The sequence below is a fragment of the Fulmarus glacialis genome, unplaced genomic scaffold (genome assembly GCF_000690835.1).
Source record: "Fulmarus glacialis isolate BGI_N327 unplaced genomic scaffold, ASM69083v1 scaffold455, whole genome shotgun sequence".
NCBI lineage: Eukaryota > Metazoa > Chordata > Aves > Procellariiformes > Procellariidae > Fulmarus > Fulmarus glacialis.
The window spans coordinates 4,565-20,801 of NW_009214649.1; the positions used below are offsets into that span (position 1 = coordinate 4,565).

General features: G+C 40.5%; 1 protein-coding gene across 1 annotated transcript in view; it reads right to left on the reverse strand.

Annotated features, from left to right (window-relative positions):
* Nucleotides 1-4,257: 4,257 nt before the first annotated feature.
* ASH1L (ash1 (absent, small, or homeotic)-like (Drosophila)) overlaps nt 4,258-16,237 on the reverse strand; it is a gene marked incomplete at its 5' end in the record, with an annotated part of 34,666 nt that continues 22,686 nt past the window's right edge. The window contains 12 exons of the mRNA XM_009578608.1: nt 4,258-4,569; nt 5,289-5,590; nt 6,321-6,361; nt 7,535-7,701; nt 8,203-8,375; nt 8,973-9,111; nt 13,759-13,849; nt 14,105-14,191; nt 14,635-14,883; nt 15,357-15,489; nt 15,592-15,646; nt 16,115-16,237. The exon at nt 16,115-16,237 is cut by the window's right edge and continues 11 nt beyond it. Of these exons, the coding sequence (XP_009576903.1) occupies nt 4,478-4,569; nt 5,289-5,590; nt 6,321-6,361; nt 7,535-7,701; nt 8,203-8,375; nt 8,973-9,111; nt 13,759-13,849; nt 14,105-14,191; nt 14,635-14,883; nt 15,357-15,489; nt 15,592-15,646; nt 16,115-16,237 (1,652 nt within the window). The remainder of the gene's footprint in view (nt 4,570-5,288; nt 5,591-6,320; nt 6,362-7,534; nt 7,702-8,202; nt 8,376-8,972; nt 9,112-13,758; nt 13,850-14,104; nt 14,192-14,634; nt 14,884-15,356; nt 15,490-15,591; nt 15,647-16,114) is intronic.

Consider the following 16,237-nt stretch of genomic DNA (forward strand, 5'->3'; position numbering starts at 1 on the left):
CTGCTCGGCGTTCGTATGCCTTTCCCGTCTGCTGTGGGTGCGTCCCCTGAGCCACCGCTCTGCCTGTCCCCACAGATCCGCTGGCACTTCACTGTGGCCCCCGTTTGGGACCTGCTCTCGCTCGTGTTTCCTCAGCTGCTGCCCACGCCTGTGCCAGGGGAGGGAAGGGCCCTGTCCCTGCGTGGTACTCACAGTCCTGTATGTTGTCTCTGTGCCATCGTGTCCTGCCACCGCCGCCACCTCCACGCGCCCTGCTTTGCCCTGTGGCCGGGGCTGGTGGCCCAGGCCACTGATGTGCAGTCCCAGCACTCTGTAAATAATTGTAACCACAGGAATGAGCTTATTCCAGGGGGAAAAAGCTGGAAATAAAGGTTGTGACTCACGTGTCCGCGTGTGTGAATGGATCATTGGGGGGGCAGAGGTTGGAAGTGGCCACGTGGCCCGTCCCTGCGTGGGTAGCCCAGGCTGCTGCTGGGTCTTCAGTGAGTAAATGCTCTTGCAGGCAAAGCCAGCATGGGCCGGGGCGCAGCATCCCAACGTCAGGTATTGACCACGGAGCCCAGTACAGGGGCACGCCCTGGTAGAAAGTGCCCAGTCTCCTACAGGGTGTAGGAAGAGGCGGCTGCAGACATCCAGAGCCAGAAATAACCCTGGAGAAGTGTGCGTCACGCTGGCTGGCTGGTAACCAGCCCCACGAGATGGCAGCTGCACTGGTAAAGGTATATGTTGGTTTGTTTAGTTATTTATTAAACCAATCTTTTTACGGAGTCACAGGATTTCAGCGAGGGCTGGATGGCTTTTATTTTTTTTCAAGTTTTTCTCATTGCTTGTGATTTCATACCAAACTACTTACATTTTACACTGGGCTCCCCAGTAAAAGACAGATGGGGACATACTGGAGTGTCCAGCAAAGGGCCACAAGGCAACAGCAGCTTCAATTAGGGGCAACTTTTGGGCCAGTGCTCTCTCACACGGACCAAGAACCACATTTCATCCTTCTAACTTCCACTGTTTCAGTGGCAAAGGAGACCATGCTTCAGCCAACGGGCTGTGTTCTGCTTCGAGGATAAAGCCACTCTCTTTTTACTCTGTTCTAATTTTCATTTCTCTCTCTGGAATTTTTACTCTCAGACAAGGGACATGATCTCTTAATTGGAATGTTATTTGGCTTGCCTTAAGTAGGTTTGATCAAATTCCACAGCTGCCTCTGAACTTTAAAACAGGGTCAAGCCAGTAGCAGATGAATCCAGGTACTTTTTCAACTTTTTTTTTTTAAATTAAAAAAAAAAAAAAAAGCACTACAATCCTTGGTGTGGTGTCTCTAGTTTAAAAGAAGTGTAAGGGTCAAGCATGGCATTTTGATGACCACAGAGATTCAGGCTAAGGTGCGGAAAAAGAAAAATCAAGTTACATTAAAGGAGGGTCGTCAATAAGCTATTTCATTCCTGAGTAACTCAGATAGTTACCAAACTTCTTCCCAGGAAGTTTAAACCCTAAAAGACTTGTAAGGGCCGTATCTCATTAGTGCCAACCTTGACAGAGGGTATCAGAGGAAACGCGAGGTTGACGAAGCCTTAGAAAGGCTGGTTTGAAGGGACACCAAGTTCTCAATTTCTGCGTTCCTCAATGTCCTGCTGTGTGCCAGGAGGCACAGGGCAGGATGACGGTATGTGATCGGGCTGACCACTCCCAACAACTCAAAACACCTCTCAGCCTTTCTAGCTTACCTGACGTTTTGGTAATGGAGCACATGCCCTACAGCGCAAGTCATTTGTCCAACACGACTCTGGTCTAGTCTTAGCGATGTAAGTGCACACTGTGAGATGCAGCAATGATGGTGACAGAAGCGAATCTGCTGTCTAGGCGGGCACGGGAAGCACCGTATCTAGGTACCAGGGGTTTATATCCTGGGAATAGGCACTAAATTCATAGATGTAATGGTTCACGTACCGACCTGCCATTATATACGATCACGGTTACACAGCCTCTTACTACCAAACAGTGAATGTCTGCGCTGACGCTCCTGTCTCTCTGTACGCGCGCTGCCATCATCGTCATCCCTCCTGCCCAGGTCTGACCAGGAGAACCATCAGCATCAAATTATATCCTCGCGAAACACCATCACCCATCAGGCAATTGGATATTCGAAAGAGACGGGGCAACGACCCCCGTAAAAGAGGCTGTAAAAGATCAGAACACGACAAAGAGGCAAGAAAAGAAAATCAAAGACATGTCAAAGAAAACCCCACAAGTCATCGATAGGAAAAGATTTTCCATTTAATACTAGACTCTCTCAGGATTGAGATGCAGGCTTTTTATGCAATTACATCCAATGTTAAAATTGGTAATACATAATTTACAAAGATTAACATCAAAACAATGATCTATTTAGATATGCTTTGTAAAAAGGAAATATATTAGCAGCATTTATTTTCAGCAATCACACAGCCTACACCCATGCAGACTAAGAGTTCATATCTATTTGCAATAATGTAGTGCTTCCTGGTCTTAAAACAGCGATCCTGGTGACACACTGGTCTTCTCGTTATTATAAAATAACCGAAAAATAAAAAAAGTCATTAATTTCTACACCAGTAAGAAAAACAATTCTTTGCACTTACCTAACATTTGATTGTCTAAAAAACATTTTGTTTAGTCTTTCAACAAAAGAAAGATAAAATGACAGAGCTAGTGTCTCGCTTCTGTACGCACTTTATTTTTTAAAAACTTTTTAGTGTTTAACACCATTTGAGACAATGATTTGTTTTAAACTAAATGAGACAACTCAAGATTTTGGACATGCGATATTCCTACTACACGCACGAGTATTTTATACTCAGGGTTCCTGGTACTGTACAGTGCTTCTCTACAGTAAGAAAATATTCCAAACTATTTTCTTATTTCTTTTTTTTTTTTAATAAAATATTTTTTCTCAAAGGGTTTTTTCCTTTCTTTTTTTTTCTTTTTAAATCAACACATAAAAGTTAATGGAATGAGTCATGTTCCACTAAGAGTAAAATAATTATAATAATAACAAGAATGTACATTAGGACAAGCTTGGTCCATTAAAAAGGAACATGTAACTACTGTATTGCTTTACATCCACGCAGCAGATATATACAACTTGGCACATTAAAAACTGGTTTTCTTATAAGAACATCTAAAACAGGACTGTATATGCATATGTACGTCTGAAAGACAAAAAAGCAAAGCCATTTTAAAGGGGCAGCGTATGGCAGCCACCCCCTCCCTTTGCCACAGCCTGGCCCTGGCCCAGAGACAGGCGACAGCTTCGTGGCTCCGCGCGCCGGGAAGGTCGTCGGGTGCCGTACAGGGAGTCCTGCTGCAGCACTGGTCTGTGGTACATTATGGCGATCGCAATTTCATGCAGCGAGGAATCAGTGCCTCGGCTGTTGCTTTCGGGAATAATACTTTTCGTCAGGGCAGAGAGAGAGGGCGGTGCGAGATACACTGTCTCTTAATTTAAGAGACGGACATTTTAAGCTGTACAACCAGAACACAAGAATAGTGTTAGCAGTTGATATATTCTACAGTTCACAACAAATACTCGCTCTGAATACTGCTTGACGGTTCATGTAGTGAAGGTTTCCTTTTTTTTTTTTCCTTTTTCTTTTCTTTTAACAGATTTTAATTTGCACAACACACTAGACACACAAGAACCACAGCTTATCAAAAAAACCAACAGCAATGGTGTTGTCAGGATTTGACTTGCTTTATAAAATTTCTCTGCAGAAAAAAGTGAAAAAAATCACACCCCGCCCCCTCCCCCCTCTACGACGCAGAACAAGTGCCTCAACCAGCCAACTCCTGCTTTGCAGACTTGGGAAGTCTCTCCTTGTCACAGACCAAAGGTACATGTGTGCACCGGCTGTTCCACGGTGAACCTTTCGCACGTTTGGGTACGTTTCTCTCTTCTTGGAACTTGTGCAAATCAGAGGCCACAACTTTAGGGCAGCCTTTAATTTTAAGCCACTGGGCCTTCACCCTCCCATCTGGATTTCATTCACTGGCGTGGGCCATGGTGGTGCCAACAGTATCTTGTACAATCACAGGTTAATTGGTGAACATGGGGAATATTCTCATCAGAGTAAGTCAGTCCTTATCCTTCTTACCTCCCCATTTTTTTTTTTTTTTTTTTTTTTTTTACATTTTTCCTCTGAGTGGGAATATCAAGCAAAAATAAATTAAATTTGACCATCCTGGACAATAACCACGAGGTTTTTCTCAGTACCTAACATCAATACAAGGCACGCCCAACAACACACACACCATAAGAGCACTGCAGAGCAGGGCAGGGCAACCTGCCAACCCAGACATCTAAGTGCTAACTGTTTGTATATTTGTCAGTTTTCTGCTGCCCTCTTTTCCTTGGCTGGTGCAGAGGAAGTTGGGCTCCTGCCCTCAGTCCTCAGCAGACCTTGTAGCAGACTCCAGACCACAGCTTCCCCTCATGGCATCACTTCCTGAAGCTGCTCTCCGGGATGGTGAGAGTACGCCGCCTCAGTTTTCTTCCTGATCCTTCCTCCAGCAAGTAAGTGACGTCGATAGCTGCAACAGACCACAGGCTTTTGGTAAAGAAGGTGATACGATAACAGTTTTCCTGTTTCCCATTCACGGTTCTTTCAAGGATGTTTCCATCCATGGTGGTATTCAAAACCCGATTTAAGTTTGAAGTTTAGCCCTTGAGTCATGTTTGGACCAGATGACCTCCAAAGATCCTTCCAACCCAAATTATTCTATGAGTCCATGATTATTTTGCATTAACTCCCAGAACACGGAAGAGACTGAACACAGCTCATCCTAGGCTTTAAATTAAAAACAGAGACATACTTATCCAGTGCTACCGCTGCACCCTCCTTCTACAGCTTAGACAATACCTACAGAAGTTACTTAGAACGCAGTGGAAAGCTCATTGAAGGTCAAAAGAGACTTTCCAAATTCTCTTCAGTCTTTCTTTGCATGTCTGTTAAGTTTCTCAGTTGTAAACATGGAATGATGGGGGGGTACTTATCTTCAAAAAGTTTTTGTGGTTACTAAAAATATTTTACAAACCACTGTTGTCAGTGATAAGAAATTTCATTCGGAATTAGTGGAAACTGCTACTCTTGCAAAAGAAAACATTACTGCAAAGAAAACTAATAACATTAATGAGGTCCACTAGCAATACATTCAGACAAAAGCATTTATTTTATCAACACAGTCTGCAGTGAACTAAACCCAAACCTGTAGAAGAAATGCTATTGTGTAACCATAGTATAAAATCTCACCATTTTTCCCTGGGATTTTCTCTAAGAGGTTTAGCAGGATTTGATTAAGTCTCTCTCTCTGAATATGCCGCCTTTCCTCTGGAGTGCAGAGCTGCCTTGTGTCAGAATTGCTTTCTTCCACCTTTTTATCAGTTTCACAGGTCTCACTGGAGACTGCCTCTTTTTCTGGCTCCTCTAGGCTAGGCATCTCACTTGAAGTCTGATCTTGGTTTCCTAATACGTCCTCAATAAGTGGAAGAGAATCTTCTTCTTGGTTTAAGTCTTTAATCTGTGGTTTTGAGCGATCTGTTTTCCAGGACGATCTAGCAGGAAAAGAAGGGTTTAAATACCACAATTTTTCAGACACTCACCTGAAAGGCCAATTACTGGTGAGTCAAGGACTTCTCAGTAGGTAGGGGGCTTTCTGGAATCTCAGTCATTTGACTTAATACATGCATTCAAACCCACCAGTTAGATCCGGGAGGTTATGTTCCTATACCCTTGTTTGCATAACATCAAATGCAGTCTTTTAAAAACAAATTGCTTTCTCATTTCAATTTGTAAAGGTTTTTATCTTCCAAAATAGTTGGGCTCAACACTTACTGATGTTTTTCTGCAACAGTCATGGCTCTTGATGGGTATTTTTAAAGTCTCTAACAGAACTGAGAGAGCACGTTGGCCCTGGCTCTTATTACAATGCAAACACGGGCAGTCTGTTCAGGGATCCCATCTCTCTTTGTGCAGGAAGGCTGGATGCTCTTGTCCTGGGTTTTGCCATCTCCCACATTCAGCTGCTTCTGCTAACTTTCAAAATGGCTTCTGTACTCTTCCTTATGTATGTTGTTAAGGAACACTAAGGCTGCTTCTATACTATATTCCTCCTCACTTGTTCCCTTTTATCTCTTCGAAAGTTTAGAGGACTGCTTTAAATAATTTAAATTTATTATTTCCATAGCATCCAGGGGAAATGTGTAGGAAAAAGAGTGGACACTTGACAAACAAACAGGACTATCTCATCTCTTCTCAATGAACAATCTGGTAGGTAAGACTCACCTGCCTCCATTTCTCTTGTAGTTGTCTGGTACATAATGAGGCTATAACAATAATAAAGATTATGGTTAATACCAAATAAAATTCACAGGGGAAGAAAGTGCTGGTCTATCTAATATTCTGGAAGTACCATTACAGGACTTGCCTATCTGACACTTTGGAAAGGCCAGTGCATGGCTCGCATATCTCACACGTCAAGACAAATTCAAAGGAGACGGCATAATCATGTAATACGGATAAGTTAGAGCCAGACGACTTATCTGATTCTTCACATCTTCTAAATAAATTTCAAGCCATAGACCATCATGATAAAAATCACCTTTGCCTTCTGCACAGCAGAAGTTTGGAACCATCTCTAAACTTACTACAAAAATCTCTCTGCTTCCAGGAAGAAAAGTGCTTACTTGCAAAAGATCTGCCAGATCTGATACCTCTACGCTCAGAGACAAAGTAGTGCTGTGTAGGAGGACGTGCACAATGAAGAGTTGCTAGTTCCATGGAATAGGGGAAAATGAGACAGTGAAATGAACAGATACTCAGACGGAGGATGTTAAGGGAAACTGTACTTCACGATTTTGCTGCCTGTCTGCTGGTTTTTTTGTTAAAACGTCCATTTTCAGTGATAATTATATATAAAGTAAGCAGTATGTCATTTGATAGAGCAGGGAAATGGAAATAGGAAAATACTGCTTTTCTGTATTGGGAATCACTATTCAAAGGTACTGCTGAAAACCATTTTTTAAGCAAGTTTATTAAAACATGGAGTAATTACACCAAAGAAAAGAAAGCCTGACACAGGCAGGCTAACAAACTCATACTGGCTATGTTGTGTGATTCTCTGAGACATATAAAATTATTTTACAGTTGCAGAACTGCGACCGAAAAGTGAATTTTAGTATTTCCTTCACTCAGGAGTGGCTTAAATGAAATTAGCATCAAGATTTCAGTCAGAAACCACAATCTCCAAACCTATACATCCAACTTATACAACCATTCTTTCAACATCTGTTTGCCTTTGAACTGCGTATTCTCTGTCTACAGTCAATTTTTCTTTCCAAGCTTTCTTTCTAGCCAACTTTTCATCCAGACTGTGTATGCTTATGTGTCAGCTTCCTTCATTTACCAAGTTTCATTCATAAACAGAGAGCCAGGGTCTTTAAAAAAATATGTCCAGTCTTCTGGTAAAAAGTAAGGAAGCTAAGAGAAGAAACACTTACTGAAAAGTCTCTCTTGGGTGTGAGTTTCTTGGGGAAGTGGTCAAAGGCATAGGGCTTGGTGCAGACAGGATAACGATTCCGGTGGATCTTGTAGAAGAGATGAGCTGACTTATCAAGGCGGTAATCACAAATATATACATCCTGCTCCTTCACGCCTTTTGGCCTCCCTGCAGTTTCAAAACAAAGCACATAGGAAAAAATGTTAATCAGATTCAAGACGAAACACATGGTATACCAGAACAAGAACAAACCATATATAGTGTCAGAGAAGTAGGGGCAAGTCAGAGCTGTTCAGTGGGGTGGCAGGCATTCTTATTTGTTCTCCTTGATTCAGAATCATAATAGTGGACACATCGCTAGCTCAATTTAAGAGGAAAACCTGTATACTCTAATCAAATAGTACCCAAACTTTTACAAAAACTATTATCAACTGCCATCACTTTCTCTTCCTTGCCCACCACAACCCCACCCTCCTGCTGTCTCTTCAGTACTGGCCCTCTTAAAACAGTAATCACTGTCCCAGTGCTAAAGCAATAGTGCTTCCTCAGCTCTGATACCCTGAGAACATTGGCTACTGCCTTTTTACAGCAGTAACTATTTTAGCATACTTCCCAAATTATTAGAAAGATGTATTATATTTAATTTCTCATCCTCTTAAGTTTCCTTACCTTTGCAGTAGGTGTATAGGTCAAGAACACAGCACGTTCCCACCACAGCCTCTAAGGGGATAATTTCATACAATGGCACCCGGAAGAGCTCATTGTGATAAAACTTTCGAGACGGGGAATGATGTGTTTCATGTGGACGGAAATAATGATGACCAAATGCAAACCGCTCCTCTCTGTTTGAAGGTGTAAAGGTAAGAGAAAGAGAGAAACAGAAGGGGAAAAAAAAAAAGACTATTTCTATAAGCCCATGATACAACTTTACTTAATGTCCTCCACTTAATTTTTAATTATCTATCTTGCACTTTTGCAATAACTGTGATGAAAAGCAAAGTCACGTGAATACTACACATTCAACTTTATTCCCCTTCAGTACGTGGAAATACTCCTAGTGTGATTTTTATAAACGCAGCGGACTTACTGTGCTGCTATCTATGGGGTATATGCATTTAATCATGTTACAGTGGCTTAGCAAGTCATTGATCATTAGCCGAGCCAATTCAGCTGTCTGTGTGTATTCTCAGCCTATTCCAACAGCGAGGAAAGTGCATCAACTTATATCTCTTATCCCTTGCTTAAACCTCCAACCTTACATGTTTTTACTTTGCAGTTGTGGAACACAAGCAGAGACAAGTGGGAAATCATCAAGCCTTTGTAACTGAACTGTGTTCAGTCCTGCATTTTTAAGCTATGACAAGACTTCCACAAAATTACTGTGTTTTGACAGGTAGGTATATGGAATGTCTCAAATTCTAAAGATGCCTTGAACATACTTCTCATTTTTCCAGAGTTTTTCAATGCGGAAAATATCGAGTTTCTCCCTGTTGATGTGGGACAGCAGCCGATACGACTGCCGGACAGGGTGTCCATCTGGAGTTCTACGGCTGTCTCTCATCAGGTAAACACAATCACCTGGCAATAGGCACAAAATACACACCTGTAAAGAACTTTTTATGAGTCCAGCACACCAAAAATAGAGGAGTAAACGGTTTCATTAAAACTAACATGACAGAGCCATCTAATGTTGAATTGTAAAGAGTGATGCAAAACCAATGCAGAACCCGCAAAAGGAGGAAAGGTTATCTTGATCATTTTCACAAAACCTTTATATAGCAAGAACTAAACAGAACTTGAATTGTATGCCCAGACTGAAAATAGTAACATGTAATGAATCAAGATAAATTATGACTGATAGCAGGATATGTAACAAAATAAGTATTGATTAGGAAAATGTGTAGAAATTAGTGATAGCTGCAATGTTTAAAGAATAAATCTTTAAGATTTAAGATAGAAGATACTTAGAGACATTATTATTAAGAAAATAAATAATTGACCGAGAAGCCAAAAGCCTGTGATTATTCCAGCAGAACTCAAATAAGATGTATAGCTCAGGAAAGGTAAACAGAACTCAAAAAGGGCTGAACAAAATGACACTCCTGGCAACTAAAAAAGTCTTTCCCAAGTGCAACCCCTAAACAGGTCCCTAAACTTCTATTTATTCATTTCCTCCCATGAGTGAATTAACTCTTTAATTTCTCTGCTCTAATCTGTGAAACGCATTAAAAGTACTTCATCTCCGCCCCCCAGACTTGACTGCCATTCTTACTTGTATACCGCACCTTTCTTTGTGACGATGACTATCATTTGACAGGGTGAAAATACACTGCTCCGTTCAAAAAGCCTTTCTCCTTTAGGGAAAAAGCTTTAATCAATAATGTTCATGAAGAACCTGAAGAGCCTTAGAGGGAGAACATTTGGGAAACTCAAAGTATTACTGAAAATATTGTTTGGTTTAGTATATAGTATTTAAAAATCAATTCCATCTTTTCTGTTATTTATCTCACAATGAACAAAAATCTGGGAGGTCCCAAGTCATAAAAACTTCAGAAAAACTACCATGGGTAAGATCAAAGGTCATATAGCGTAATATTCTAGCTAGAATAAGCAGATGCTTAGGAGGAAAAAGCATAGGAATAAAATAAGGCATGCATAGGAAAAGCCTTCCCATGGTATCCCCTGCAGGCTTCCTTTAATCTCTGGTTTACAGACTTCTGGAGCTGAAGGCTATAGCTGAACCACTGTGCATAAATAGGCAGGGATTAATCCTTCCTCTAAGAATTTGTCTAATCTTTTTGGAACCACTTATAGTCTTGACCTCTCCAACTTCCTGTTGCAATGCTTTCCATAGTTTAGTAATGTTTTTGTGAAAAAATACTATTGTTTAAATACGTTGCCTGCTAATTTCAGTGTTTGTTCCCTAACTTGTACATTGTTGCACTTTTCCTATGCCACTCGTGATTTCACAGATCTTTATTATATCACCCTCCAAATCATCTGCATAGACGCTGTTCACAGCAAAGATGTTTCATATCTGATTATCCTTGTCATTGTGCTTGTTTTTACAAGTAGCAAGATACTCTTTCTGAGGTGGGATGACAAGAATAGTACATAGCATGAAAGAGACAGACACACCATAAGATTACAGAATGGCACAATTACTTTTTCTATTTTGTTCATAGTAATTTCTAACATTGTTTGCCTTTTTGACTCATGCCAAGCATTTCTTTGATGTTTCCATTAAATTGCAATGACTCCTGGATTTTCTTCCCTAAGCACATACCTATTTTTGTGTACGTGCAGTTATGTCTATTTTCCTTTCATATACGTTACTGTTATTTATTTAATTAGCAGGTTCAGTCTCTTAATTCCACAGCTTAGTAAAAAGATGCTAGGGAACCACCAAGTACAATGAGGTTCATAAATGTCTCAGTTTTGCTCCCCCTTACCTTATAGCCAAATTTAGGATTAAAGTGAAGGACGTGTAACTATATTTTCATAAATATAATCTCATTTATCAATCTTGTATAAGTTTAAAAGATGCTCCTAAGGACTCCTCATATGCAAAAATCGCTTTAAGATTTTATGTTGTCACCTGTCACTGTAACAGTGGAGTACAATACACTGCACTATGAAAAAAATCCTCTGATTTAAAACAGAGATGACATGGGCCATATGGGCACATTTGCCTACAACCATGAAGCCAGCTTTTAAACCTTTTGCTATACCAGGATCGCTATTAAACAAATAGCTGTAGTTGTAGGAAGGAGAGGTAAGAGTTTTATTCTAGCTTGATTAAAGTAAAAAATGGACTGAAGACAGAATGACATAGGCTTGCACATAAGCTAGCAGAGTGCAAGCTCTTCAAGGATTCAGCGTGTATTTTCTGGTGATTAGCCTGTACTCACCCACTGTATTATATCGTCTTACTATCTGAACTAAAGCTGGGATAACAACGTCTTCATTTTACTAAGTTAAGGATTACTTTTAAGGAACCCACCTCCCTAATTTCTTTAAAAGACTCTTAGAGAAAAGAAGTAAGGTACATGCTGAGAGCAGCTACTGGCCCCAAGTAGAATGTAAATAAAACCACTTATTTTTGGCTGTTATTTTAAATTAGCTACTGCCAACTCTTCTTCCCTACCTCTTCAGTGAGAATAAAGTAGTATTTACTGTACCTGCCTAAAAAAAGAGTATTCAGAAAGAAATGTACACGGATACTCTCTTGCCCTAAGGATCAGGAAGCCTGATTTCAATTCAAGTTTATCCAGACGTTACTAACTACTGAATAGCTACCCCTCTGTCTCGAAAAGGGAGTTTATAGTTCTGTGTTTTCAAGGAAGAAATGCGGCTGCTATTGCTGTGCATCAGAGATAATGACATATGAAAGTTTCTGGCTATGTAGGTTTTCCAAGATCCATTTTGACTTCTGTTTATCAACTCGCATCTGAGGTAGAACTCCTTGTTCACTCTGGGGGATGTGATGGACCAATTGATCAGATCTATTTGCGTAATCTCCTGGTTTTCTGTGTTAGGCCATTTTTGCAGAGGAAGCACGTCTGTAGTATATAACTCAACAACCTCAAGAGAATTGTCAAGAAATTAAAAAACAAGTCCTCTAACCAGAGACTGAAGGACCCTCACTTACGTAGAGGGATTTGTTCACAGAAAAGTGTGTGCACTCGCACAGTTGGAAGCTTTTCAGCCTTGTTCCTCAAAAACATGAGTTCTCAAGCTTGGAACTGGAAGACAAACTAATTCAACATACAGACACAACTCCCCAGCAGCGAGGGTGGACCAACTTCCAAAGGAAGGCAACGGTCTCAAAAGCACTTTCTTATCTTTATCGCAAGATCAGCCTCTTTCTAACACACAACACATAGGGAAAATATAATAGTCTACGCATAATGTGACTGTAGGGTGGAAGGTCACTATGGTCTCTTCTGCCTTGGAACCTGTAAATTACATGACCTTTTAGAAACCAGAGGGAGTGAAAAACTGTTTCTTCTACTGTCTCCAAGATGCCTCGTATGCCTGTGTGCCTGCATCACAACAATTTCTATAGGCAGGTGTCGTGCCTCAGAACTTTTGGCGGAGAACTTGAGACCACCAGTGAATCCATGGATTTCCCCTTTTTCTACTGTACTGTGTATCCTTTCTAGCACTTCTGCACACACCTTGCTTAAGCTATTCCCTGTAACTGCAGAGCATTTGGTGCCTAACACTGGCAGTTTGGTCTCCTTTGTCCTCTGCCGATGGATGGTACATGGAGTTTAGCCACGTAAGGGCTAACATTTCTCTAATTAAAGTCACCAAGATCAGATTAGAGGTACATGAGTGAAATACAATGTGTCATGACAAAAATTACCTTAATGCTAAGAATGACTGAAAGATGCCACAAAACCCAGCTAAAACATAATCCATTTTAACAGAAAACATAAAAGCAAGTACCGATACAACCCTAGAAAGTGAGTTACTCTCCAGCAAGGAACCCAGCAAAAAAAAGAAATGAGAAAACCAAATGGCTGAACTCTGGACAGGATAGACAACGCAGAGCAACAATGAAAAAGGAAGATTGAATGCAAATTCTAGAATCCTGCAGGGGGAATAAAGAATACACTGTTCTTTGACCTTTTTTTTTTTTAAATTCTCAACTTTCCTGAAGACTCTCCCATTCCCTTCTAGCAAACATACCAACTGGTTTTACTCATTCAAGAGCAGTTCTCTTAATAATTATATGGGCTTCTTTCTAACCTTGTATGTATCTGTAGGATGAAATAAAAAAAAAAAAAAAATCAGTGAACTGAATTATGTGGCTGTGTAGCTGCCTCTGAAAGACTCTCGGCTTTGAAGCAATGTCCAGAAAGACACACTTTAGCGAACAAAGAAGCAGTAAGTTGCATGTTTTAATGACCATTCTACACTAAAATACTAAAGGCCTAATAACCTTCTTTGCCTTGACTTCCGAATGTTAACTACCAGAAGTTGGCTCAGCATCTTCCTTCTCTGGCCACGAGGAGAGCCCTATCTGTGCTAAAGGTAATTAATGTTTCTTCATCAACCAGCCTGTGACAACTCTTACTATGTGTCACTCCCATAATAGCAAAGAGTGCAGCTTTCTACTTGTAAAAAGATAAAAGCATTTCAAACAGGGTGATGCCAGAAATCTCTGTACACTCTTATCTAATGGAAATCACAGCAGCCACCAGAGTTAGCACATACCTTGGCGCAGCAGCAGATCATCCCGTAATAAGCATATATAATAAACACAACCAGGCTGGGCATAATGGGGACGAGGAATCATGGGAACCTCCTGGATGAAAAAAGAAAAAAAGGAAGGAAATTCTGAGATGCCCACCATAATCACTGCAAAAATGGGGCTGATATCCTTTTGGAAATATGCAGAAGTGGATAGAGAAGAAGAATTGACACTTAACGTGATTAAACCTAAACCAAGGAAGCTACACCATAAAGTGAGAATCCCACACTGGTCTTGCCAATCTCAATAAATATAAAGAGCTGCTTTAGTTTGTAGCTGTAGTAATTAAGAGGAGACTTTTTTTTTTACCCTGTTCACAGATCGAGGTTCACACTGCTCACACAAGTAGTGTTCAACATCAGAATTCACACCCATACAGTCACAGTGCTGCCAGACCTAGAAAAACAGATACAACCCAATTAGAAATTCCTGTAATAGATTTTATTTACAAATTGCATTTTCTCAAAAATATTAAGGAAAGCAAGAAAACAAGCTTCTCAAAGGAAATTCAAGATTTTCTTTGAACTATTTCACACTATGTCAGAAGACAGACAAGAATCCCCACGCAACTGTGTGTGTAAAAGCCCAAAACTGTTGAAATTAATTCTGCTCGCCTAAAGACAGAGGTTGCTGGCAGTTTCAGAAAAGTGCTAGCTCCTCTATATAGAAATGCAGGTTGCATTTCCTCCGTGAAAACAGAATCTCTCAATTCTTTTGGAGAGGAAATGAATGTCTGAAGAGGTAATTAATGCTACTAGCTACATGGAAACTGCTGGTAAAAGTTCCACTGGCTATGGAGAATAGAAAAAGAGCTTCACTTTATGTTCCCCCTGCCTCACCATGCACTTTTCACATTGGATCATGAGTCCTTCATCTTTGTAAAGGCCACAAATGCAACGTATCACATCCTCGTCCTTCTCATGCCCATTTTCTTTTTCACAGACCGATGTCTCGCTGCTGTCAGCTTCACTAGCTGTTTCTCCCACAATTTCATCGATTTGGGCAGATGCCTCATGGCGAGCATTATAATATGCTTTCCGTAGCCGGCATACATCACGCCCAGTTGGAGATTTTCTGCCATAATATTTCTGAATAAAAACAAAACAAAGAAACAATTTAACAATTTTTTTTTCCCATGTTTTTGGTGCATTCCTCCTGTCTGCATGCACCCTTAAAGGTGTCTTCACTAAAGCTGCATCCACCAATGTGGTACACACCTGTCCATCTACTTCCTTATTTTGAACAGCAGGTCCATGTATCTTACATATGACACTGAAGAACAAGGTACCTATTCCAAAAGGTACTGAAATTTCTTTAGGTTAGCTATTCATGCATGTTCTTGACCTTCTATTTGTCTGACCTAAGGCAACCAAAAAGCACTAAGACTAAGCTGAAGCACATGAATTGCTATCAATGTCTGTTCAACAGAAACAGATCATCACAAGTTCTCCTTCTCTAAAATATTTTTCTTCTTTTATTACTGTAAGTCAGCAAGGGCATTAAACTAGGGTGTATATCCCCACTGTCTATGCAATAGCTTTAAGGTCAGAGAGCGCCTCACCTCTGCGTTCCGGAAGACCTTCAGCATGTCCCCATCAAAAGCTTCCACAGTTTTATAATAGCCAGTCAAGATCTGTTTCTCAATTGTGGCAAGGTCCAATGGGTCAGAGATCTTTTCATAATAGTCTGCATTTCTAAAATGGGAATATATGCACAATGTCATTTTCACTAGCATTTCAAAGCTGTGCAAATCCATTATAGAAAACCATGGGTTGCTCTGAGAAGCAAGTACTTACTTTTTCTTTGGGGGTAGGTTCAGGAGGGGAGCTGCAAGAGCCTGCCTGGAGGAATCTGTAACAGCAACACACAGTTTAGCAACATTTATTTGAGTAAAACTTAAAAAGACAAGTAACTAACAACATTCAATCTAGGTTAAAAAAAGGCTCTTCTACTATCTGAGGCACAGGGAATTGAAATGCTTTTGCATTTCTAGAAGTTGGTTGCTGTAATCGGACTACATGTTTCAAAACGGAGGATAGTTTCCTTGCAGTTCTGTCAATTGTACCATTTTGCTGAACTACTGAAAAATCAATTTTAAAGGATAGCAACATCTGCAGATTCTGGTGGCAGAGGAAGGGGTTGAGGATAAAGCAAAGTGATTACTGGTAGCAGGAGAAAGGAGGAAAAAAGAAAAAAAGGAAGGTTATTTAAGATCCTGAAATAAACTCTTTTTTTCCTAGTATTTTGTATTCACAGAGTCCATTATTCCAGAGGCTGAAAAAATGTCCATGGAGATTTTTTTAGGAGTGTCACCTTCACCTTTATAGGATATGATGCTATCACATATTTCCTTGAAGATTTGTGCTAGGCGGGCAGCACGAGCCACTTCAATATTTTCTTCAGCTGCAGCCAAGCGTCGAGTTCTGCACACGCGGGCGGTCC